We start from the raw sequence: 26,463 nt of genomic DNA on the forward strand, positions 1-26,463 counted from the left end.
TGTGACCGGCTCACCCCGTATCGCAATCCCAGCCGGGCTTCTCTCGCCGTCGGTCACAGGCACTGCTCTCCCATTGGCAGATGCCCCAGCCCCTCCCCGCCCCTCCCCCCTCTATAAGGCGGTGCTGGGCGGCTTCACCGCCGCAGAGCAGTTTTCGATCTGCTTTGTCCCTCCTTTCTCACCCCCCCCGCCCAGCCGCCCCCCGCCCCTCCCGGGATGGTGCACGGCTGGGACTGAGCCACCGGGGCGGAGGTAGCACTAGGGTGGCCTCGTCTAAGCAGCGCCATGGTGAGCGCATCGTGCGAGAGACTGGGGGCGGCGAGGGGCTCTAGCGGCTGTCCCACGGAGCGCACGGTGGCGGGGACTAGAGGGGGGAGTGGTGGCAGGGCACAGCCTTGGAGGGGGGGAGGGTGGTGAAGGGCAGCGCGGGGTGTCAGGCTTGGGAAGAATCGCGCGCGCACCAACGAGGTGGACGGGGGAGGCGAGGAACCGTGCATAATGACGAGCTCGGGCTGGGTTGGGGAGAACGAGGCAGCTTCGGGCTTGGGTGCTGCGACGCGTAATGCCGGGGTGGGAGCGCACAGTTTTCCCGAAGCGAGTGCAAAGGGTGGGTGGGTGCTTACAACGCTAGAAGCGGTCGCGGTGGGTGGTGGGGTGGTCTTCTTTGTTTCTGCGGCCCCGGGCCCCTCTGCAGAGAGATCGGGACAAAGGAAACGGCGGCGACGGGGAGGAGGGAGTAGCGACGCCGCTGTCTGCAAAAGCGGGCTCTAGGGGGCTGGGGGCTGCGCGGGATGGGGGTGGGGTCGTCTCCTTTGGGCTGAGTCCCTGAGCTGATTTCCCCACTCTGTCTCAGGAGCGAGATTGAGCTGAATAACCGTGCTGAAAGCAGGTCACAGAGCTCTTTCGTAGCCTCTCTCCTCTTTTCGGAGACTTCTCCGGAGCGCTGCGGTTCAGTTCTGCGTTCCCTGCAAGTAGAGATACCCTCTTCCTGCAGAGCCTGCGCTCCCCCTGGAAACGCGCCTTTCTTTTTGCTCACAGTGTGAGTGGATCTTCGGCGGCTTCAGCTCCACGACGCTCACCCCTCCTCTCTCAAGGCTTAATGGGACACTTAAAAAATTCCAAAAACCGCCTAGGGAGGAAGGGAGAGGCAGTCTTACCACAGAAACCGGTTACCCGTTCTTTGACTGGGAGGTGTTGGCTCTTGAGCAATTGAATTGGAGTGTGTGGCTGTTTCTATAAGATGAGCCCAGGAGAGGTTTAGTGGGAGGAGGGAAACTAGGAGATGCTAGCTGCTCGCTCCTTGCTGGTTGTAGGGGTAGGGAGTGGTACCGGAGTGATCTTTCCTATCTTCTAACGAGTGAGTCTGATTATGAGTATGATTTGCACCACAGTCCCAGGCAACTTACTTTAGTTCAGGTTGCTTCCTTCAAACTCCTTCTTATATACTAGTTGTCTCTAGCGTGGGAAGTCTCAGGTTACGTTTTTGGGGATGGAATAGAGCCGACTTGAAAGAGAAAGTTTGAAGCTATTTGCTGTAGCTTAAAATAATCCACCTGGCTTCCATGTGTAAGGGAATTTTTTTTTTTCGAAGGGAGGTGGGGAGTCTAGACTTGTGATTTCACCTTTATACGGGCCTCCTTTCCTGGTATGGAAACTCCCACCAATAATGCAGGTTGGCTTCTCTGCTTGGAGCCCTGAAAGGCGAAGTGACTTGCTCCTGATTTCACAGCCAAGGGGCCCTTGCTTTGCAAATGTCATAGGAAGAACTCATGTCTTCCTGACTCCAACAGCAGCCTTATATCCTTTAAGTGCCTTGTTTCCTCTAAGGATATAAAATATACAATAATAAGGTTTTTAGGAGGAGAAATAAACATGGGTGGGTGGGTGTGTAAGTGTAAGATCAGTAACGCCAAATGCTACAGAGCTGCCTCCCCCATGACTGGGTATAGTCCAGTTTAGCTAGTCTGAGGTGACAATTCTTTCCTGTTATAACTCTCATCCATTCAGTTACAGATTTAAGTGTTTGAAGAGGCAAAGGGAGAAGTTTAGGAGAAGTTGAGGATTTGTGTATAAATTTCCCTATTCAGTTTTATATTACCTACTTTGTAGACTCTTTGGGGAAATCTTGATCCATAGCCTCTTTCTCTGTACCTCCTACTGCTGTCAAGTCTGTGTGCGTTCAAAGAATGCAAAGAATCTGGAGGTAAATTACATCTGATTTTTGGAATGTGCTACAGTTTAACAATAATTCTTGATTATTCACTGTAAAATCCACTCCAGCATCCCTACCATTCCCACCCCCCACTGTGAATAAATGAGTGAACTACTTAATGCAAACCAGCCCCAAATGCCTTGCTTACAGTGAACTGACACAGAGTTGTGGCTGAAACTGCCCCTTAAGAACCCAAGGGAGAGAGTAGGGGAGAGTGAAACTTGGACCCCTGCTGAAAGCCACGTTGGTGGGGGCTGAGTTAAGTTTAAAATGACAGTGGAAACTCCCGGGATGGAGAATTCTATTTGCAGAACTTAGGCTCTGTTAGCATTCTGGAAACCTCCTGGGGGATTAATCCTAATGAACTAGCACCGAGGGGAGGGAGAGGGAAAAGCTGCCAGAAAGGATAATGAGGAGAAAGGCCCTTTGGTGGTGCATCTGGTGTGAATTGCAAACTCACTGGCTGTGCAGCTTGTGGCTGGAGAACGAAAGCCCATCCAGAAGACTGTTCTTTGGGACTGCTGGTAAGGAGTAGTCCTGAGCATGTAAATGGTGTAGGTTTTGTGATTTAAAGGTATAAGGCCTTTTCTCCCAGTTATTTCTTTTGTTGACCTTGGGGCGATTTTTCCTTTAGGATAAGCCATTCAGTCTGTCTCTTGGAGCCCCCAGATAAAATGCAAATATGTTTCACAGTTAGGGATCCATTTCCTAGCAAAATCCATTCCAGCTCTAAAGCTTTGGAGGAGGTATAGGAGAAAGGACAGAGAGTGCTTATAATAACCCTGAGAAGTCCTGAACGTTAGGATTATTTTGCTTTGCTTTGTTGTGTTTTTTTTTCGGGGGAGGGGTTGGGAAAGATGCTAGGGTCAGTGTAAAAGGAATGATAAACTATGCTTTGCTTCTCAGTCTTGACCTGCCTTGAAGAAATCTTTTCCTTTTGCTCTTGCTAGCTGTGACCTGATCTATAGCTCCTCTAGGGAATTTGAACATATACCATTAGATATTTTAATAATAGCTCACATAGATAAAGCACTTTACAGTAGTTTTTTAATGAAGGCCATTCTTCACAACAATCCTATGAAGTACATAGTATAAGTACCTATTTTTCCATTGTTGCTGGGCCTTTCCCAGGGAATGTAGGGAATCTAATCCTGGTTATTAGTTGGTTGTGTGATGTGACTTGTAAAACTCCATTCTCTGTCCCTAGTTCCAATTGACTCCATAAATTCCTGAGGACTTCATAGAGATTGACAGATAAGGCCATAACTCTTTTTTCATAATTTTTTAAAGGGGGAAGGGGTGGAGTAGGGTAGAAAAAAGACATTTTAAACTACAGGCCAGTGAGCTTGACTTTGAATCCTGACAAAATTCTGGAATATATTATTACAGGGATGGTAATCCACATCTAGCATTGTTGCTCAGTTATTTTTCAGTCCAGTCTGACTCTTTGTGAGCCCATTTGGGGTTTTCTGGGCAAAGGTACTGGAGTAGTTTGCCATTTCCTTCTCCAACTCATTTTACAGAGGAGGAAACGGAGTTAGGTGACTTGCCCAGGGTCACACAGCTAGTAAGTGTCTGAGGCCAGATTTGAACTCAGGAAGATGAGTCTTCTGACTTTAGGCATGGTACTTTTTAGGATAAGGTAATCACAGAGCACCTGCATGGCTTGACCCAGAACAGGTCATGCCAGATCTTTTGACCTGGTAGATCAGGTGAATACTGGAGATACAGTTTCTTCATATTTTATTTTCTTGGGACATCTTTTGTTTTTATATTACCTTCATTTCTGAGCCATCCTTTTAACAAAGAATAAAAGGGGAGGGGAGGGGAAATAATTTCTCAAAACCAATCAACACCAACTATTTGAAAATATATAAAATATTCCATGCCTATAGTCCTTTTCTTCTTTTGGGAAAGGATTTATCTAGATTGTCTAATGGTTTGCTTTTTAAAAAAATACAAGTCTAATGTTCTTTTTGTGGAAGAATCACTAAAGGTCATCAGTCAAAGGTCAAATGGCCATGTATTGGGTGGGTTTATTGTAGAAATGCCTTTTACAGGCATGAGTTGAACTATATAGTTGCTGGGGTCCTTTCTAACTCTGAAGCTTGGTGATACTCCTTCTGTATCTACATCCTAATTGGACTTTCCTGGGTGTCCATTCCTGTGGGAAGGAGACCCTGGTTGCTGCAGCAGTGTAGCCCATCAGTAAACATTTAAGTGTTTGCTATGTGCCTGGAGGGCAGCTAGGTGGTGAAGTTGATGGAGAGCTGGGCTTAGACTCAGAAAGACCTGAGTTCAAATGTGGCCTGAGACACTAAGTGTATGACCCTCGGCAAGTCACCTAACTCAGTTTCCTCATCTGCAAAATGAACTGGAGAAGGAAATGGCAAACTACTCCAGTACCTTTGCCAAGAAAACATCTCACAAAGAGTCTGACATGACTGAAAATCAACAAAAATGTGCCTGGCACTGAAGATATAAAAAGAGGCAAAAAACCATTCCTTGCCCTCAAGGAGCTTAGATTCTAATGTTCTAAAAAGAACGCTACCCAGTTGATTAGTGGGAAGGGAGGGGCACTTTATCCAAAACCTCTCTTGGGCCAGTCACTTAAACTCCCCGAGCCTCAGTTTCCTCACCTGTAAAGTGGGGGGATTGGACCAGGCAGCCTTTGAGGACATCCGTGCTAGACCTACAGTCTTTTGGGCTGTCTTCCTCTCCACCACATCTACTTTCTTCCAAAGGATCAGGAAACTTGGGAGAGATTCATGAGAGCGGAAGGGCTTTCCCCCTCCCCCAGTCTGTCCCTCTCTGCTGGAATAGTGTCCTGAGTCAATAGTTCCAAAGAATATGCTCAATCCTGAGCTTGGTTGGAAGTAGGGGTTTCATGTAAGAGAGAGAGGCCTGATGGCTGAAGAAAGGCAACAGAAAGGCAGAGTACCTGATAAATGGTTCCTAAAGGTTCATCTTTTCCAGTGCCAGCTCTGTGGCAGTAACTTTTCCCACTATCCTTAGATTCTCAAACCCTGGTTGTCATGCCATCAGCTTAGTTAAGTGGCCAGCTACTTTGCTAAGCCCTAGGGGATACAAAGAAAGGGGGGAAAACCCCCAACCCAGTTCCTGTCTTCAAGGAGCTCACGTTCTAATGATGAGGCTGGGAAATACAACCACATGCAAATAACTTAGGTGCTAAAAGTTCACATTTTAAAAATGGATGCAATCATTTTTCTTTCTTTTGCAACTCATGAAGATAAACTTCTGAGTAGGAGGGTAGCACAGAATTTCACAGTTTAAAAAAAAATAGCACAATCAAGAGAATCTTGCAGAATATGTAATTAATGCAACCTAAGTCAGAATCTGTGGTGTGTGTTTCTAACTGGTGTCTTCTGAGCAGGCCTAGGTGTAAAATGTTGTTTTTCATTTCTCAGGGTCTGATCCCTGGAATCTCTCCATAAAAGGCCCCAGCTTTCCAGGTCCCTCAGGAACTTTTGCAGCCTTAAGTCCCCTCTTACTTCCATGAGGGTTTTGTAATAACAGTGAGGGGGGGGTTAGAGATGAAAGAGGCCTGGAGCAGTCTTGCAGTACAAACCCTCACTTTATAAATAAGGAAATTGAAGTTCCGAGGTAATAGTAACTCACCTAATGTCACACTGTGGCCAAGCTGGGATTTTCACCAGAGTCCCCCAGTTCCAAACCTGGTGTGCTTAGCATACATTTCACTATAGGGGAATGCGGGCAGCTCCATAGCACAGAGGGTAGATTACAGGAGGAACTTAGTTCAGTTTTTCTCTTAGACACTAGTTATGTAATCTTGGACAACTCATTTGACTTCTCTGTTCCTCAGTTTTCTCATTTGTAAAAATGGAGATATCATCTGCCTCACAGGGTTGTTATGAAGATCAAATGAGATCATATATGTAAAGCACTTTGCAAATCTTAAAATTGCTATAAAAAATGCTACCTATTTTTTATAGATCGGGAAGTGACCTTAAAGGCCATCTAATTTAACTTTACAAATTAGGAAGCTGAGGGGCAGCTGGGTGGCATGGAGGATAGAGCACCAGCCCTGGAGTCAGGAGGACTCTATTTCACTTAACCCCATTGCTTAGCAAAGGAAAAAAAACACATTAGGAAACTGAGACCCAGAGAAATGAAGACACTTAACCCAAAATCACACAGCCAGAATTTGAGCCCATATCCTCTGACTCCAAATCCAAGCCCTGGTGGAAGAAAAGTCACCTGGGCTTTTAGGCAATGGCTACTAGCATCTGAAATCTGGTAAGCCTTTGAGATAAGCTGTGTGGCATTTAAGGCTCTGGTGAGCTGCCATGCCCACCACTGCTTTCTGACCTCCTCAGTAGTTTCTGCCACTTCCCTTTCCCTTCCCCCACCACAGCAACTATTCTGAAGGGTCAGGGTTTTTCAGAGGTTCTTCTCACAGAAAGCCATGTGCTCTCGATCTCTCACTCTTGGGAGAAACAGCTGATTGAACTTTCCAATTAGCTTTGCCTGTGGTAAGTTCCTGTGCCTGCTGTTCAGGCAGCTTCTTCAAGAAGCCATCTGCCAAAAGGCTGCTTTCACACCCCTCTTCCTCTTTTAAAGATGCTTTGTAGCAACAGATTGTCAGGACCCTCAGCGAACAAGGCACATTTCTAATGGCTCTCTCACTCTCTGTGTTAAGGGAGCCAGTGCATCGAAGTCTGCTTAGCAACGGGACCTTAGAGGAGATCAGAGAAGTTTCTTGAAACCACCCTCACCCCTCTGGGAGTAGGGAACCATAAGCCAGCTGGGACTCCCATTGGAGTGCAAATGTCTGCTCTCTGTGCTTATCCAGCTTTAGAAGGCAAAGGGTTACTTTTGCACAAACTTGAGCTCTCCTTGTCTCTCCCCTCTCTTGCTTGAGTTCTGGGGATGCATGTCATGATAGTAAAGATAGAGTCTTTAAATCAGGAGTTCTTAACCTGTGATCTGTGAACTTTTAAAAAATGTAGTTTGAGAACTATAATTAATTATAATTGCTTTCTTTTGTAACCTGTGTACAGTTATCCCTTCCACATCAAGGGGGGTTAGGGATGTGTCACCCCCAAGATCTGGAAAATCCATGTAAAAATTTTGGGCCCCCCCTTCATACCAGAGAAGAAGTCTGAATTTTTTCTTTTATGAGTGTTTACAGTACCTTATTGTAAAATTTGAGTTGATATTATACAATACTATACATATATTTTATGCATTTCCGTGTTGCCTCCTGCCCTTCTCACATTGTCTTCGGCTTTCACAAAACTCCCCAAAAATTCCCATTAAATTTCTTATGCCAACCCGTGATATATCAAAACCAAGATGGGGAAAGTGTCAATGTGGAAGAGTAACTGTATTTTATTTTAGGCATTTAAAAACGTTCTGAAAAGGGGCCCATAGGCTTCAGTAGACTACCAAAAGGGGTCCATGATGTGAAAAAAGTTAAGCACCCCTGCTTTGAAGAATTTAGCCTTTACTGAGCTGTCTGGGGTGGTCAGATAGGTCAGGATAAATCTTTCAAAAGTCTCACCTTCCAGTTCCCTACCGGATGGTGGAACGCTCCCTTCCTGTCCCTCCAAATTGAAGGCAGCAGTGAGGCTTGATGTAATGAGAATCCTCCTGTCTATTCTGAACCCTGCTTGAGCCCATATCCCTGCTGGCTTCAGGCAGGCCAATCTAAGCTGTTCTGCCTGGCTGAATGCCTCCTTTCCCCTCCTCCACCAAGTGCCTTCCTTTTCCTCCCCCATGCCCCAGCTCTTTGGATGGTGCCTGCATCTTTCAGCTACTTGCTAGTGACATGGAAGACATTGGTTTAATTGGAGGCAGTTTTGGCCAGGTTTTCCCCTGTCCTTGCCCATCTCATTTCCATTGTTTGATTTCCCATTTCCTGCCAGCTCCGGGACGGATGCTTGATTTCCCCTCCCGCCTTTGCCTCCCAAATAAAAACAAGCTGGTGTTTAACTTGCTTCTCTTTTCGGGGGGTGGGTAGTATGCCCTACCATGCTATTAAAGGGAAGGCCTGGCCCAGCTTTTGTGAGCCCAGGAAAGAGAAGAAAGATTGGGGCCCATGATTGTCTCTGTGTAACGGGCCAAGAAGAAAAAAAGAGAGATAAGAGGAAGTGGGTATAAAGCACTGGGGGAGGGACTTGGGTTAGACACTAGGAAAAAATTTTCTATACGGATTGGCAGAAAGCTTTCTTACACAGTTTGATGGTAGCTCTGCAGAGAGGTGTCTTCTTGGTGTCCCTTACTTATCCCAGGATTCCAAAGCACCTGGTGTTTAGCCACAAGCCGTTCTAGGTCGAAAGTTTGTATGTGAGGCTTAGGGTCAGCAGCTCTGGAGAAGAGGACAGCAGTGAAGGGGGTTCTAAGTCCAGAGTGCCATTCAGCCAGTGATTGGCTGAATGTCTCAGTTTGTAGACCCAGCTGCAATCTGGTCTGTAGAAGCAGAGAATCTGAAAGGGATTCCCAAGGAGAATTTCCTGTCACAAGTGAGCAAAGACAGATCTGCTGAAAGTTGTTCTCTACTTTCCTCGTGGTCCAAGTGGAAATCTGGCCTCATCACTCATTCAACAAGCATTTTTTAAATATATTTTTTATTTTGTTAAATATTTCCTAATTATATGTGAGAAAAATTTAACATTCATTTTTTAAAATTTTGAATTCTAACTTGCCTCCCTCACTCATCCGTTGAAAAGGCAAGCAATTTGATATCAATTATGTAAACAATATATGCAAAATATATTTCCATATTAGCCACATTGCAAAAGAAAACAGAAAAAGCAAGAAAAATAAAGAAGATTTAAAAAGTATGCTTCAATCTAGGTTCAGAGTTCATCAGTTCTGTCTTTGGAGGTAGATAGTTTTTCATCCTGGGTCCTTTGGAATTGTCCTGGATCATTATCTTGGATCAGAATAGCAGAGTCTTTCACGATTGATCATAGTTACAGTATTGCTATTGCTGTGTACGGTGCTCTCTTGGTTCTGCTCACTTGTTTTTGCATGAATTCAGATAAGCCTTCCCAAGTTTCTCTGGAGCCATCCTGCTTGTCACTTCTTTTCTTCTTTTTTTTTTTTGTGAGGCAGTTGAGGTTAAGTGACTTGCCCAGCTAGTAAGTGTTATATGTCTGAAGCCAGATTTGAACTTAGGTACTCCTGACTCCAGGGCTGGTGCTCTATGGACTGCGCCACCTAGCTACCCCACTTGTCATTTCTTATAGCACAATAGTATCCCTTCACAATCATATGCTACGACTTGTTCAGCCATTCCTTAGTTGATGGGCATCCCCTCGATTTCCAATTTGTCACCACAAAAAAACTGCTATAAATGTTTTTGTACATGTAGATTCTTTTCCTTTTTTTTTTTAATCTCTTTGGGATAGAGACCTAGTAGTGGCATTGCTCAGTCAAGGGGTATGTACAGTTTTGTAGCCCTTTGGGCATAGTTCCAAATTGTTCTTCAGAATGGTTGGACTAGTTCGCAACTCCAACAGTGCATTAGTGCCCCAATTTTTCCACATCCCCTCCAACATTTGTCATTTTACTTTTCTGTCATGTTAGCCAATCTTATAGGTAGGAGATGGTATCTCAGAGTTGTTTTAATTCTCGTTTTGAGCATTTTTTTTATGTGACTACTGATAGCTTTCATTTCTTCTTCTGAAAACTTCCTTCAACAAGCATTTATTAAGGAATTCCAAGAAAGGCAAAAAAACCCCAACAACAACAATAGGAAAAAAAAAAAGCCCAGTCCCTGCCCTCTCCAAGGTTACGAGTGATCTTTTAATTGCTAAATCTTTTGGCTTTTTCTCAGTCCTTATCCTTCATCTCTCTTCCTTGTCTGTGCCTCTCTTAATATTTGCACCGACTCTTCTTTATTGGTTTTCGTGACACTCTTTTCTTGGTTCTCCTACCTCTCTGACTGCTGCTTCTGTCTCCTTTGTTAGATCAGCCTCTCTATGCTACCCTGTAATCCCTAAGGCCCTATTCTAGGCCCTCTCCTGTTTTATTTATACCTCTTACTGACCTCATCAGTTCCCATGGGTCCAGTTATCTCCACATAGACAATAGCTGAATCCAAATACCCATTCTTTACTCTAGTCATCTATCACTAAATGCCTGTTGGACATTTCCAACTGGCTGTCATCCAGGCATCTTAAGTTTGAGTATCTAGAACAGAACTCTTTATCTTTCCCTGGAAAACTTCCCCTCTTTTTAACCTCTCTGTTTTTGACCTTTCGGATTCTCTGTTTTCCTTCAGTTTCTGTGACACAGTCTTCCTACCCATCTGTTCCTCAGTTTCTTTTTGCTGGATCATTTATCCATGTTCTGATCTCTAATCCCCTAAAACTTTGTTCTTGACCTTTTTCCTTGAACACAGTACTCCATCTCCCAACTCCATGCATTTTAACTGGCTGTCTCTTACCTATGCCTGGAACTCTACCTCCTGATCTCCACCTCCTGCCTTCCTTCAAGTCTCAACTAAAGTCCCATATTTTCCAAGAAGCCTTTCCCTGTCCTCCTTAATTTCAGTACCTTCCCTTTGAGGTCATCTCCAAGTTACTGCATCTCTACCCTGTTTGTATATAGTTTGCATGTGGCCTCCCTCGTTAGACTTTGAGCTCCTCAAGAGCTAGGAAGGTTTTTTGCCATTCTTTGTATTACTGGCATTTAGCACAGTGCCTGGCACATAGAAGTTGGTTTTATAAATGTCTATTAACTTGCTTTGATTTGACTGTACACCTTCTTTTAGTGATTTCATCAGTTCCCATGGGCTTATTAATCTGACTCTCAAATCTGTATATCTGATTTTAATCTTTCTCCTGCACTGTAATTCTGTAGTTCCAGCTGGCTGCCTGGTGTCCTATAAGTGTCTCAAATTCAGCATGTTATCTTGTTCCTTCTTCCCTCCAGATTTCCAACCTTTCATTCTTTCATTGAAGACACCACCCCACCACCACTACATCCAATTGGATTTAAAATCTTGTTATTTGTACCTCTGCAATCTCCTGTCTGCCATCTTTTCTCAGCTCACGCAGCTATCCCCTTTCATATTGCAAAAGCAGTAGTTCTCTCTAGTTATAGTCTCTCTCCTTTAATCTATCTTCCAGACTGCTACAAAAATGTTCCTAAAGCACAAGGATGAACATGCCAGCTCCACACCCCGTTCAAGAATCATCAGTGGTTCCCTACTGCACCTAGAATAAAACACAAATTCCTTAGCTTGGCATTTAAAGTCTTTCAAGACCTGGCTAAAGCCTACCTTTCCAAATGTAGTGTCTGTGACTTTTTCAGGCATTCTCCATTATAAACAAACTAGCCTGTTTGCTAGTTCCTCAGCATAGTACTGCTCTCTCCTGTCTCTGAACCTTTTCTTAGGCCTTCCTCTGTGCCTGGAATGTACTCCCTTATCACCTACACCTCTTAGAATCCTTAATCTCTCATATTATACTACTGTGCTAAGCACTGGGCATTACAAATAAGAAATTGAAGAACAGCCCCTGCCCTCAAAGAGCTTATAGTCTAATAGGGGAAGACAATAGACAAAAGTAAGTTGAAGGGGGAGGAGTAGAATGTACCCAGGATGAAGACTATAGTGGAGTTGAAGCCAGAGTGGCTGGTTGCAAATGAAGGCTAGGCTTTTGAGCCTTCTATAAAGAGGCTATAAAAGGAATTTTTTGCTCTGCCCTTACAGCCCTCCAGTCAGAAAGGCAGAAACAACTGAGGGTGCAAATGAGATGTGAATAGCAAAGCTGAAGCAATCTCCATGATGGTGGTAAAGTGCTTATCTTGGGTGGGGCATGATGAAGATGATGATGGAGTTGAAACGAAGCTGAGGAGCTGATGGCAAAGGAAGAGTTTTCCTTAAGGATTTAGCTCCTGTGACATCTTCAGGGGATGCCTTTTCTCACTCCCCCAATGGTCTCTCCCTCTTTTAATTATCTTTTCTTACCTGTTTACAAATTGTATTCCTTCCTTTCTTCCCTCCAATAGAATGTAAGCCCTTTGACAGCAGAGACTTTTTCAGGCTATATATACCCACTGCCTAGCACAGGGTCTTCTATTCTGTTGGTACTTTAATGCTAATTAAATTATCTTGACTCTGAAATCACTGGTCTTTCAAAGATTGATGAAGAAGACTGTAATTTCCCTCTCTTATCCATTCTCTGGTTTGATAACCCCACTGGGAAGTTCTGCCTCATACCTAATTTAAAGCTGTCCATTTTTTCTTAAACTTAATAGATTACAAATCAGGCATCCCATCTTCTGTGTAATAGTTGATGCTCTTGATGCTTTTGACTTCAGGTAAGTGAGCTCCAAATTGGGTTTTTGTGCTAAGCTAGAGATTATTGTTACCAGCTACCTAGAAGGGGTTTATGCAGTTCAGCATTTCCAAAACTAATTTGGCTTCAGAATCCTTGGGCTTGAAATATACAGACAGAACCTTGAGGAGGGGAAAGATGGCATATTCCCTGGAATAAAAAGGGGTCAAGGACATTTTAGGGCAAAACAGAAGAAAGTAAGCCTTTTTATAGTGAAAAATTATAGCATGCAATAAAACTACTACCAGGTCTTCCTGCCTCCAAAATTAGGTCTCTCTCCACTATTGTGAAAAATCACTTAGCATCAACACTTTTTCCCCTATATAATTCCTTCTATTGCATCTAAGCTGATACAGTGCTTTTAGGAAGGACCCCACTCAAGGTTAACACCTTGATGGTATGGACAATATCTTCTTAAAACATTTTTTTCATTGTGTCCATAGTGCCTTGAATTTTGGAGATGCTTTAAAAATGGTGTTTGGATTATATATAATGATGAGGAAGTGGAAAGCTTTCCTGCAATTTTCAGGTGAGAAAAGGAAGCACACCACTACCACCACCCCCTCTTAATATAAATATGAAGCTTTTTTTGTTAGTGGAACATGCCTCTTTCTAGCCCATTTTTCATGCAGCTCATAAAGTAACCTTCTGGGGTGTGTGGGGTGTTCAGGAAAGACTAGCAGCTCTGGCGTGAAGACTTGCTGAGCCCTTCTCAGGGCTGCTCATCCACTTTTGGTGTCTCCCTGGCACTCGGGATGCTCGCCTGTGGCTCCTAGAAGTTGTAGCATGCCCAGCGGCCACACCCCAGTAAAAGTCTTGGCAGACAGGCTAAAACAAGTTGAGAATAACCAACAGGTCTCAAAACCCCTCAGTAAGGTAGCGGGATGTCTGCCCCAAGCATGTGAAGACTTCTCCCGGTGGCATGGACCGATGAGAACAATTTGTTCCACTGGCCATGAAGGCAGCAGAAGCTGCTGCTACAGAGCACTTAGAGCTTGGTCCAGCATCAGAGATGCCAAGATCATTGCATCTTAGGCCATCACCAGTCGCCAAGAATTCTGTCTTGCCAGTGGATTTTGATGACTCTGGAAGAAAGAGTGAGGCTGACAACGTTGTGCCACTCTGCCTCACTTAAATCCAATTTACCTGTGAGTTGAGACATCCCCTGTGATCTCTTCGGAAAACAAAGGACAAACAAAAGTAACCTTCCTAAGATTATGTCTAAGCGTAGAGTTTTCCTCCTCAAAAACTTCTTTTGTTCCCGTGTGTTCCTCCAGGATCAAATACAGCCTGGCATAGAAGGCCTTCTCCAGATGGTCTCAATCTATTCCCTTTCTTACTCATTACATTTTTAGTCAAACTGCACTATTTGACTTACCATTTCAGTCCCCTCCTCTGTAAGCCCATCTCCCATTTCTGGAATACATAGACTCTTTTCTCATCTCTGTCATTTGGACTCCTTTTTTCTTTCTCTAAGGCTTAGTTCAGATACCACTTTTCCCCATGTCCTTACCCCAATACTTTCTCCTTCAAGTTTTCCTAGATTGCTTTGCTCTATCTTACTATGTTGTATTTATACCTGTTTTTGTACTGTTTTTCCCTAGTAGAATGTTAGCTTCTTAAGGGCAGGAATTATTCCAGAGCCCTGGGCACTTAGTAAAGAAATAGCAACTTATATTTATCTTATGCTTTCATATTTATTATCACATTTGATGCTCACAACAACCATGTGTGGCAGGTCAGAAATCAAGGCAGTGTGGTGTAGTGGAAAGAGCACCAGACTGAATCGGGTTTGAGCTTGAGTTTAGATACCTGTGTCATCTTTGACACAGCCTCAGTTTTCCCATACGTAAAATGGGACTAATTAATACACAGCTTACCTTCACAGGGGCCTTGTGAGGAAGCTTACTGTAAGTGTGAGAACATTATAGAAATTCGAGTCCCATTATCCTGTTTCCCCTTTTGCTTTTTTGTTGTTTAATTGAGTGAACAGTGAGACAGAGAAATGACAAATACTTATATAAATACATTAATCATTATCATATCCACCATCCCCATTTGATCCTCACAACCACCCTGAGATAGGAAAAAAGATTGTCGTGAAATATGTCTAAACTACTTGCAGATATAGGGATTTTTTTAAACACTTAAAACAACTTGTGGCCAAGGATTACGCAACCAGTGTTCTATTTAGCTAGGACTTGAATTCTGGTCTTCTGACCCCAGATCCCGAGCACTTCCACTACCCTTTTCTGCCCTCGTCTCAAAGGTGAAGAACTATAATTTGGTTTTTATGGTTTCTTCCCTAGTACGGGAAAATCAGTAATAGAGAATTTATTTTTAAAATTAAGTTTTCTTTAAATATGATGTTGATTGGGGCAGCTAGGTGGCGCAGTGGATAGAGCACCAGCCCTGGATTCAGGAGGACCTGAGTTCAAATCCGGCCTCAGACACATAATACTTACTAGCTGTGTGACCCTGGGCAAGTCACTTAACCCCACTGCCTAGCCAAAAAATAAAAAAAAATAAATATGATGTTGATCGCAAAACAGCTTTTCACTCAAGCTGGTCCAACAGAACCTCTACTTAGAAATACCTTGCTAGTCATTTAACTACACACTAGACCCAATCTTTGTGCCCCAATTAATGCTCAAGTTATTTTAAGTGTTTAAGAATATCCCTAAATCTGCAGGTATTTTAGACATTCCTTTTGTAATTAGACAATCCTTTTTCCTATCTCAGGGTGGTTGTGAGGATCAAATGGAGATGGTGGATGTGAAAATGATTTTTGGGTTGTTTTTTAAAATTTATTTATACAAGTATTTGTTATTTCTCTGTTCCACTGTTCACTGAAACAACAAAAAAGCAAAATTAAACCCTGATAAGATGTATGCATAATCCATCGAAACAAATTCTCACATTAGCTGTGTTCAAAAAGATGCTTGTTCTGAATTTTAAGTCCATCACCTCTCTCGTAGGAGGGTGGGTAGCATGTTTCATATTCAATCCTCTCTACTTGTATTTAATAATTGTACGGATCAGTCCTAGTCTTTCAGTATTTTACTTTGTAATTGTTTTTCTTTGTAATGTTATTGTTGCTGTATAAATTGTTCTACTCACTTCACTCTGCACCAGTTCATATAAATCTTTCCAGTTTCCTCTGAAACTGTCCATTTCATCATTTCTTATGGTGTAACAGTATTACGTTACATATGATAATTTGCTTAGTCATTCCTTAATAGGCAGACACCCCCAAACCATCCAGTTTAGGGCTACTATGCAGAAAGCTGCTATATTTTTGTACATATGGGCCTTTTTTCTTTGATCTCCTGGGGTATGTGAAAATTATTTGATTAAGACATTGTAGTTAAGCCTTAAGTATCAACTTTTGCTGTTATTTCAAGAAACATTCCTCTTCCTAACTTTTTACTGACTCTTTTCATCCACGTCTGTAACCTTGATTACCGTCAGCTCGTTCCTCCATCTAATCAGTCACCGAGTCTTGCTGATTCTACCTTAATGCCGTCCGAGTCATGCCTCCCCTTCTTTCTGCTCACAGTCACCGCCCTTGGTCAGGCTCCCCTAGTTTCTTGGCTATAACGCTAGCCTCCCAACTCATCTTCTTGTCAAGTCACTTTCTTCTCAATCCGTCTTCCACAGAGATGCCCAAGTGTTTTGGTTTTTGTTTTTTAGTTTTTTCTTTTGGTGAGGCAATCAGGGTTAAGTGACTTGCCCGTGGTCACACAGCTAGTAAGTGTCAAGTGTCTGAAGGCAGATTTGAACTCATGTCCTCCTGACTCCAAGGCTGGAGCTCTATACACTGCACTACCTAGCTGCCCCCAAAGTGATATTTCTAAAGCAGAAATCTTTGACACTCTCTTGACCAAAAACTCCACTGGCTCTCTCTTACCTAAATAGATAAAACAGAAATTGCTGTTTGGCATTTAAAGCCTTTTCATCATCTGTTGCTAGCTCACTTTTTTAGCTTTCTTACACATTGCCTCTCTGCACACCAAAGACCATCCAAATGGGTTACCTGGCTGTGCCTCACACACATTATTAGGTAGATCCTTTGAATGCATTCCCTCCTGCTAGGATACCTGGCTTGCTTCAGAGTTCAGCTTGGGGTCATCTCTTACACGAGGCTTTTCCTTATTTCTAGCATCTCCTTCTGGAAAATTAGTTATATTTACTTTGTATTTGGTACTTAATGGTGTGTCTTGTGTTATTTCAGCTGACAGATTGTAAGCTCTTTAAAGGCAGAGGCTTTCATTTTTTTCTTGTTTTGGTATTCCTGTTGCTTAACAAAACGTTTGGCACGTAGTACGTACCGAATGGCTACTGATCGATTGTCCCGTTCTTGATTGTGATTTCTCAGAGGTCTACAACAGACTTAATAGTGCAAATTCAAGCTTCTGAATAATTTTCCTTTCTGGTTAAAGGGAAATTTAATGTTGAACAGTGATTGAAAACTGGTTGTTCCACCACTCGCTTCCATTCCTACAGTAAAAACAATGGGATAGGTACTGGACCTGTGTTTTCACTTCCTCATTCTTAGGAGACAAAACTCTGTACTTAGAGGCTAATTGACTTGCCCAGGGTCACACTTAGTTCCTCCTAAGGCCAGCTCTCTATCCACTACCTCATGCTGCCTCAACAACCTAACAGTTTCAAAAAATTCTGGCAAACCTATTTTCCACGCTCCAATATGAATCTTCTGTTCTAGTCAAGCTGATATCTTTTCTTCTGACATTGTCACTCCCTGTGTTAGAATAGAATATTCTCCTCTTCTCTTTGCTTATCTAAAGCCCACCTGTCTTTCAAAGTCAAACTTCTTAGCCCCACTCCTTTGGAAGCCTTCCCTTACTCTCCCATTTTATATTACTCTCATATTACTATATATGTGATAAAAAAAAAAGAGGGTCAGATCAGTTGTGTACAGTTGTGTTCTATAAATGTTTGATTTTGCAAACCTAGTATTTCCAGTCAGACTGCAAGTCCCTTGTTTACAGCTACTATATATTTTTTTTACTTTTGTATGATGTACCAGATACTCAAATACTTGTTAAACTGATCTGCAAAAACAAAATTTTACAGGTAGCTTTATTTTAGGACCAAAGGCAGAAGTTTGACCTCCTCCCTTATGACACTGAATTAGTTTTATTTAGGTCTAATGTAATGTAAAATCATCACCGTCTCCATTTATTGAAGCTAAGTGGCTGCATTAAATCCCAGAAAACTGCTACAGCTATCAGATCTTTCCATTTATCTGGTTTTAATGGTTTGTTACTTAGCTAAAGGTGGTCAAGTTACCAAGTAAATTTAACAGTTTTGTTTCTGGTGGTGAACAGCTGGCTTCCCCCCCCCCCAAAAAAAAAAAAACTAAAACAGGAGTGAAGGAAGAAAATGGCATTTGGTTTGAGTGGGAAATTCAGTCATAATTTAAAGACTAGGATCACTTTTCCAGAGAGGAAAAAAAACAACTCATCTGATACACATAATGAGGGCAAACAACTGTGGAAGGATAGCCAAGAATAGGAAATGGTTAAGTTACTTTATAAAAGCTGGACTCAAATCAAGAATCCTGGAATAATGAAGTGTCAGTTGTCGTTACAGAGTTTTTGCTACCATTTGGAAATTAATGGGATGCAAATGTAGCTCCATTCACTCATATCTTGCTTTGTTTCAGGATATGCATATGGAGACAGGACCACGTTGAGGCCACGGAAGTGGTAGGACTACCATTTTAACTTGTGAGCTGTCCCAAAGAACTGACCATGTCTATTATGGACCACAGCCCCACCACCGGAGTGGTCACTGTTATCGTCATTCTCATCGCCATTGCAGCCTTGGGGGCCTTGATCCTTGGCTGTTGGTGTTACTTGCGCCTACAGCGTATCAGCCAGTCAGAAGATGAAGAGAGCATTGTGGGTGATGGAGAAACCAAAGAACCCTTCCTTTTGGTCCAGTATTCGGCTAAAGGTCCTTGTGTGGAGAGAAAAGCGAAGCTAACCCCTAATGGCACAGAAGTCCATGGCTAAGCTAACCCTTGGCACAGATGCTCAAGGTACTAAACCTTGTATACAACCAGCAGAAGAAAATGGAGAACAATTTGGATGTGCTGCTGTCTAAGAAGAACTGAGTTTAAATTTCACAGTATGGTCTTGCTGGGTTTTGTTATTGCATGCACTGAGACCTGTGTCCTGAACCTAAACTTCTTGGCCCTGGGAGTTGGCTAACCTTTCTGGTGGTACTGTCCATTGCAGGCAATGGACAGACCAGGCCCTGCTGGTGTAAAAGGAATCAAAGCATTTTTGTTACTTGAATGTTTAGCTGAGCCTGTTTTTGATGGAGCTACTACTGTAATGTGAACTAGCTAACAAAACTGTGAACTGTAAATAGGCACCAGAAGCACTTGGTTGTTTTTTTTTCTTTTCTTTAAAAAAAATAATATAGCACATGGAGCTGCTGGTCTGAAGTTATTGTAATGGTAAACTCAGTACTAAAGACTGAGCCCCATGACCATGGAAAAGGTTCTAATCATGGAAAGCCCAAGTTGCTATCAGCTAGCTAGTTAGGAATCACAAATGTAAATATGTAAAGAAAGAGCTGTTGTTTTTAAGTCCTGTGGGTAACTTTATAGAAAACAAGCAATGATGCTTATTAGAATTTGGCTTCTATTGCAGGAAGCAATAGGCCAAAAAAAAGAAACATGCCTCTCTCCTTTATTAGGTAGATTAGGCTGTTAACTATGAATATTGTTAACATTAACTGTATAGCTATTGCAAGGAAGCTGCTGTATTATCTGGGAGCCAGTGAAGGATGTGTAATCTACACAGGAATAGTCCAGAAGGTTGTCAGGCTAATTTATAGCAGCAGAGCAGTTTTTCCTATGTGTTTTTTAAAAGCATGTTAAAAGTATAGAAACATCTTTTCCCTACAACTGGCATTACTTAGAGCTAGCTTGCTGTAATTGCTGTGATTTTCATGTGAAGATATGAAATCTACTTTTAGTCTAAACCAACCCAGTTGTCTCAGTATAGACAGCAGCAGACTATTTCCTTCTGTTTAATGTTTTCTGAACTGGAAGGGAATGGCAAAAGGGGCTTAAAAGTCTTTTTTTTCCTTTTCAGAAACAAAATTTCTAGTTACTATCCCACTAATAGGGGTTAGTATCCTCAGCAAATCAGTATAAGCATGACTGGAATTCTCTAAATCAGGCTTCAAAAACGTTCAGCAAGCATGTGGTAAGCTATAGGCAACCGTTCTAATGTTCATTCAGAAGCCACTTTTGTGTGTGTATGCAATTTAATGCTTATCAAGTACTGTAGGGATAACGAATGGAACTTTAGGAGGTAAAGACTTCTTATTTTCAAAGTAATGACTTTAATCACAGTCTAGCCAGCTTCCCACCTGAAAAAAACAAAAACATAAATTTTAACCCATCTTAAATCACTTTACACTAGTATCAATTTTGCAATAGGATAGAGATTTAACAAGGCACGGTGAGAGTTTTAACGTTAGTGTTAATTTAAGCATCAGTGATTAAGAGAAAATCAGTGCCTAACTTTATTTTGTAAGAATCATTAAAGATTAGCCACTATGAATTGAGCAAATAAAAATGTGAAAGTGAGCCAAGCACAGAACTGTGGTGAGGATGGCTGAGTATGTACTAAGCAAATAATGTTAAAAAAAAAAATCAAGCTAAAATGAATTTCCATCATTCCTTCTTGTTATTAAAATTTTGTTTTGATGGGAGTGATTTAGATTTTACAGCAAGGGTTCTTAACCATTTTTGTCATGGACCGCTATGGCAGTTTCATGAAACATATGGTACCCTTCGTCAGAATATTTTAAAATGTGTAATATAAAATACATAAGATTACAAAGGAAACTTAATTGTTCAGAAAGTTACCCAAAATAAAATTTTTTAAAGTTCATGGTCCCCAGGTTAAGAACCCCTGCTTTACAGTAAAGGCTTTATTGGACATTCTGGGGATACCAGTCAAATTGTGGTTAATAAAGTCACACTTCACTGGAGTCCCAACTTGGGGATGCTGGAAAGCCCTCTAGGTTTAGAGGGACAATTGTAAGTGCAAATCTGATGGCTGCTTATAGCTCATGAATGAAAAGGAGACAATTGTAAGTGCAAAACTGATGGCTGCTTATGGCTCATGAATTAAAAGGAGAACTGATACTCAAGCCCAAGGATGAAAGGAAAGGGGTAGGGAAATATGCAAGTTAAAGATGAGCAAATCCTAGGATGGACATCCATTTACTGAATCACATCAAAAACTTCTGAAGCTTTCTATCTCTTCATCATTTTGCTTTGTAGGGAAAATGATCTCTAGATTAAGGTAGCTAGCAAAGTAATGCTAAGGCAACTTCACATTTGCATATTATGGAGTATGCTGAGGTCACCTAACAAATTCTTTTAACTGCCCTATTTTTTAAAACCATGTCTGGCTTTTTATAGGTCTAATAATTTTAAAAATACTGTTCATTTCTCCAAATGTTAGGGAAATATTTTTTCCTCTACTTGGGTCACCAGAGGGAACTTTTAACTTTGCTTTTTATTTTTAAAATCAGACTTCTTAAAGACAGACAGTATTTAGTGGAGAGTAGCATTACCACTTACTAGACTGAAGCTGTGCTTAAGATGGAAATACCAGTAAGACTGGCCAGCAAAATGCCAGGAAAAAAGCAGCTTTTACCATGCTCACCAGTCAATATAAATATTTAGCTTCTAAGCCCTTCAGTCACTTTCATAGTCTGAAGATTTACTAATCTCTCAAAGCAATTCTAAATGGTTTACCATCTTCAGACTTGCTGAACAGGTGACAAAGAACGATTAGAAAACTACAGTAGGGGAAATGCAAGAATTGTTTGTTATTGTCACTTAAATACAAACTAGTTTTTTTCAGATTCTTATCCTCAAGAACCTGTACTGCTGTTTTGGTCTCAAACCTACCAAGTTTGTGCAATAAATTATATAGGGAATGTTTCCCCAAGTTGAATGATCATCCACTTTGATTTTCTAGACCACTGAGAAAAATTTTTTATTTACAGTGAATTTCAATAAAATTTGCATAAATTATCTTCCCAGTATGTAACTGTCCCTTCTGATTTCTTCATATTATCTTAAAAATCAATCTGTCCTATTTTCATTATTCTGTTCAGAAGCCATAGGAGAACTCATATTAGTGACAAGTTTTGTGTGGTCTCGTGACTGGAGTTCAGTTTCATGAGAAAACGTCTCTTGTAGGGTATCAGATTTTTCAGATTCTTCTTTGTTTTCTAGTTTTCCTTCCATTGTTGCTACCAGGATTTTCAGTAAAGCGTTTTCAGTTAAAAGGTTTTCCGATGCATCTGCTAATTCCTGAAGCTTTAGCGCCATCTCCTCCAGCTCTCTGGTTTTCTGCTCATAAAGAGCCTCTAACTGCTCACTGTGGAGCTGAAGAACACTATGTTGCTTTTCCAGTGTTTGTTTTTGCTTTTGTAGTCTATGTTTATCTCTCCTGGCATCTGAAAGTTGGGATTCCACTTGGGCTTGAGCCTGGTGAAGAGTAGTGATTTCTGCTCTTAATTTATGAATCTCTCTCTCCAAGTGGGATATATGTCCTTTCTGTAATACTGCCTCATTCTGAAGACGTTCTTTGGTTTGGGGGTCAGCCGAGCTCCCAACAGTAGAAATGGGGTCTGAATAACGCAAAATGAACTTCAGCAGATTGGGAAGGGTGATGGGAGAGTCCTCAGGGAACTTCACACTCAAGTCCTTCCTAGAAAAAAAGTATTTGAGTTACAGCTGACATACATAGACCTGAAGTCAGCCTTCTATTAAAGTTTACTTACTTGACCTAAGGAACTTGAAGCTTTTTCTTGTTTACATTTGATAACTGAGGGCAAAAATACTTAAGGCTCAGACCCTCCACAGCATGACTGCTGTACTATTAATTAATTACATAAGCAAAAAAAAAAATGATAGAAGCTTATCCAACAAAGATTACAGGTTACAAAACCAAATCATACAAGTTATTAATGATACACCTTAATGTTGCAGATGCTGGTAGACAGTGGTGAGTTAATGCAACAGACAATTTTAATTTTCTCTGAAATGTCTGTCTACCCAAGATATTTTTATGCATACCACATGTTTATAATCTTGCTCCTATGAATAATGGAAGATAGTGCAATTGGGCTTTGGCTTAAAAAGCCTAACATCCACTGGATTGGGGGATGTCAGGAGTGGAATGGGTTAATACAGACAATCTGTAAACAGTTCATAAATACTGCAGGATCTTATAAGGCCTCACAGTATCATACTGTAATTAATCTACTGGTTTTCTAGTTAAAGTAAAGGAGTACCAAATATATGAAAATTAGAATATGAAAAATAAAGGATTGTTTGTTGCTACATTCTTTTTAGCAATAATTTCTCCTAATACAATGATTTGGATGTAACTTTTTATGAACACATTTAAGCAACATAAGGCACATCTACATTAATGCCACAGTATAAGGCCTCTGGACATTACTACTTACTGACAGGGGCACGACCCATTAAAGGCAATACTCTATCTTTCCTAATAGAGCTGAGGAGGTGGGTTTATGGTTTGAGATAAAGCTAAAAAGTTTTTTTAAACTCTCTCAAGAAGATTTAAAGCTCAGAAAAGCTTTTCTGGGGAAAAACTTCCCACTCTTTCTAGAGCAATCATGGAGTACCAGTGTTGGAAGGTTTCAAATCTATTAATTAACATATCCTACTTCCCCCTCTAGGAACAATACGAACTTCAGTACAAGTCCACAAAAAGTACATATGTAGCTCGCGCTCGCTCTCTCTCTCTCTGTCTCTCTCTCTCTCTCACAAATTTCAAATGCCAATTAACTATTAAAACAAATAACATGAGAAATTCAGTGCATTATGAGGAGACACTGAATAGGATAAACTAGGAGGAGACATTGAATAGGATAAACTATTCACCCTACTGTATAAATAAAAATTAGAAGCAAAAAAGGACAGCTATTTCACTTTGTCCAATACATTAAGAGTTATATCTATAATGAGCTTTTTTAATTGAATGGCATTATTACAAAAGGATCTGGTATAGATTTTCTTTTAAGACAAATGGGATATTCACCTACTGTAGCTCTTTTTAAGTATGGGATTTAAAAAAGATTTTTCTTAAAGTAAGGCATTCTTATCAATAGAAAAACTGATAAATATTAAGATAAGAGCTGGAAGGAAATACTCAAATGCCATATTTACTATATGGTCTAATAGCCCCCACCCACACCTACACCCACCCTATCCCACTGAGGTTATTGTTCCAAGCTGATTCATTCTCCTAGGAAAGCAGTAGGTGATAAGGCCTAGCCAACATTATGGAAATTTCACCTTTTATCTTGGATGGACAAATTTATCATACATCATTCTAATGCATTTCTAGGATGAATAAAGCTGTATAAGAGACTTTACTAATGTGGTCCAAGTACGCACCCCAGGAATAGTAAGCAAATCTACAAACAATTCCTGAAATGAGTAACCCCAGAGAACTGAACTTGGAGAGAAGACCTGAGTTCAAATTCTGCCTCAGATGCTAGCTGTGTGGCCCCTGGCAAATCACTTAACCTCTCTCTCAGCCTCAGTTTCCTCATCTCTTAAAATGGGGATGATAATGACACCCACATCACAAGGATCACATAAGGATCAAAAGAGAGAAGCCATGACAAGTCTTTACAAACCTTAAAATACTTTAAGGTGATAACTATTATCATTGTCACAACAAGCATGTTCACATAACATTAAAAAGTGCAATCTCCTGCCTAAGAATCATATTCATTAAAAGTCTAAGGAAAGGGGAACCTTAACTTGGGTACAGCCAGGGCCACAAGGACACTTGCCTCATTAATGTTATAAACCCACATTCATTCTGCATTTCCTTATAATCCAGTTTATCACTATTAAGGTTCATTTTTTTTCCTTTAGGGGAATTTAAAAAAAAAACCCTCCATGACTATAATTTTAAGAAAATCATGGGAGCAGCTAAGTAGCACAGTGGATAGAGCACCGGCCCTGGAGTCAGGAGGACCTGACTTCAAATTTGGCCTCAGACGCTTGACGCTAGCTGTGTGTAACCTCATGTAACCTCACTGCCTAGCCAAAAAAAAAAAATTTTAAATCATTCTGCCACATTAAACTTAAAGATTTTAGGTTTGAAAAAGAACTTGACAGCCTTCTCACATTCAGTTCATACAGAAAAAAACTATTGAAATGATATTTATATAACTAGAGATTGATATGTAAATATTTTATTAAAGGCTCTTTAGCTGAAAGCTATTTAGTCCAGACTTGTGGGTTCAAAACAATTCTAGTTTTTCTATATATTCATTCATTCAAATAAATGCTTATGTAGTTCCTAGTATGTGTCAAAGCACTATGAGATCAGTTTACCTCAAATTAATGATTTTCCACGTAATCCCATTTTAATTTTTAATCGATCACAATATAAAAACTCCTTGGGAAAAAAAATAATTCTTTTCATATATTTTTCAAAAGTCCCCCAAACTAACTTTATGCAGACTTTATCCTGATGAGCTTAACTCCCCAAGAAGGATTCAGAATTAAAAAGTACATAAGCCCAGCAAGGAAAAAATTCTACAAGAATATGATGACTTTGCTATATTTGAAAATATTAGGATGGGAATAGCTGAGATAACCATGTCTACTACCACATTAAAGAGCACAGGAAATTATAACATAATGGTTCACATATGGGAGTTTCACTAGCACATCTGACCCAAAATAACACTATGTCTTTATTCTACAAAAAAGGTGCTGCCCTGTAATTTGACTCCATATAGAAGACTACTAATTTACCCTAAAATGCTTATAACTTATAAAAGCAACAATAAGAACAGTAAAGAGCAAGAGACTGCTGACTCAACTACTCTTTACGTGAGCCACACCATATTGACATTTCCTAATTCTATTTTTTAAAGTATTTGCTGCTTTTCCTTCAAAGATTCCCTTCCTCTGCTTCCCTGGAGCTCCACAATGGAATTAAGCTGTTGCTCTTAAGAATTATTATCCCATATAGGTCAATGTCACAAAACTATGATTAACAACTTCAATATGGAAACCCATTGAAAAACCTAGGTACATTTGGAGAAAATGAACTATTCAAATACAGATAAATTTCTGATTCATAACTACAGAGATTGTGCATATAAAATAATAATTTTTGCATCTTAACTTCCTAACACTGCCAGGGAAGTATGAAAAGATGAGTTATTTTAACTAAATATATATATGTAAAAACTCAATAGATGAGATTATAGCTCATTTCCTGATTTTTCTTAAGGTATTTTATGAATACCACCTTATAAAAAGTCACAAAAATACTATTATTGCTATTAATGTAGCTTCTTCAAAAGTATCAACACTCAATTCAATGTTTTGACTATACCAAACAGATCACCCTAGAGTAATAAAAAAAAAAATTCAAAATTACCTGTTACATGGAAAAAACAAAATAGTAGGGAGATGGTCAACCATAAATTCCCAGGGAAGATCATTCTGAGCTATATCAATCCTGTTAGTGATAAGAGAAGGGGAAACAGAACAGAAAAATAATAAAGGAACAGAAAAAAAAGACAACAAAAAGCACCTATCATGCCATAAGAATATGGAAAAGTAAAAAGGCTGTGCCAGATCCTTCTGAGTGAGAACACAACTAGATATAAGTTAGGCAATAATATTTTTAGGATCACCTGGTACTACTGTGTGCCCATAAAAACCTAATTTAGTAAGGATTCTAGTGCCATGTAAGTATAAATTAACTTCCATCAATGCCTTTCTTATACCTAAAAAGTAGTTCACTCACTTGGTAGGATCTGGCTCAATATTCTGCCCTGTTA

At 40.7% G+C, this 26,463-nt stretch overlaps 2 protein-coding genes across 2 annotated transcripts in view; one reads left to right on the forward strand and one right to left on the reverse strand.

Annotated features, from left to right (window-relative positions):
* Positions 1 to 136: 136 nt before the first annotated feature.
* SNN (stannin) lies at positions 137 to 21,654 on the forward strand. Its single transcript, XM_020972525.2, has 2 exons — positions 137 to 288; positions 18,236 to 21,654. Exon 2 carries the CDS (start codon positions 18,324 to 18,326, stop codon positions 18,585 to 18,587), a length of 264 nt encoding a protein of 87 aa, XP_020828184.1. The 5' UTR covers positions 137 to 288; positions 18,236 to 18,323; the 3' UTR covers positions 18,588 to 21,654.
* TXNDC11 (thioredoxin domain containing 11) overlaps positions 21,575 to 26,463 on the reverse strand; it is a 62,755-nt gene continuing 57,866 nt past the window's right edge. Inside the window, 2 exon segments of the mRNA XM_020972524.2 lie at positions 21,575 to 22,325; positions 26,058 to 26,138. Of these exon segments, the coding sequence (XP_020828183.2) occupies positions 21,695 to 22,325; positions 26,058 to 26,138 (712 nt within the window). The 3' untranslated portion in view covers positions 21,575 to 21,694.

The sequence above is a fragment of the Phascolarctos cinereus genome, unplaced genomic scaffold, assembly GCF_003287225.1.
Source record: "Phascolarctos cinereus isolate Bilbo 61053 unplaced genomic scaffold, phaCin_HiC Scaffold_4;HRSCAF=312, whole genome shotgun sequence".
NCBI classification, from domain to species: Eukaryota; Metazoa; Chordata; class Mammalia; order Diprotodontia; family Phascolarctidae; genus Phascolarctos; species Phascolarctos cinereus.

Excerpts from the sequence above, each read along its gene's own strand:
- SNN (XM_020972525.2), top strand. The coding sequence starts at position 18,324 with ATGTCTATTATGGACCACAGCCCCACCACCGGAGTGGTCACTGTTATC.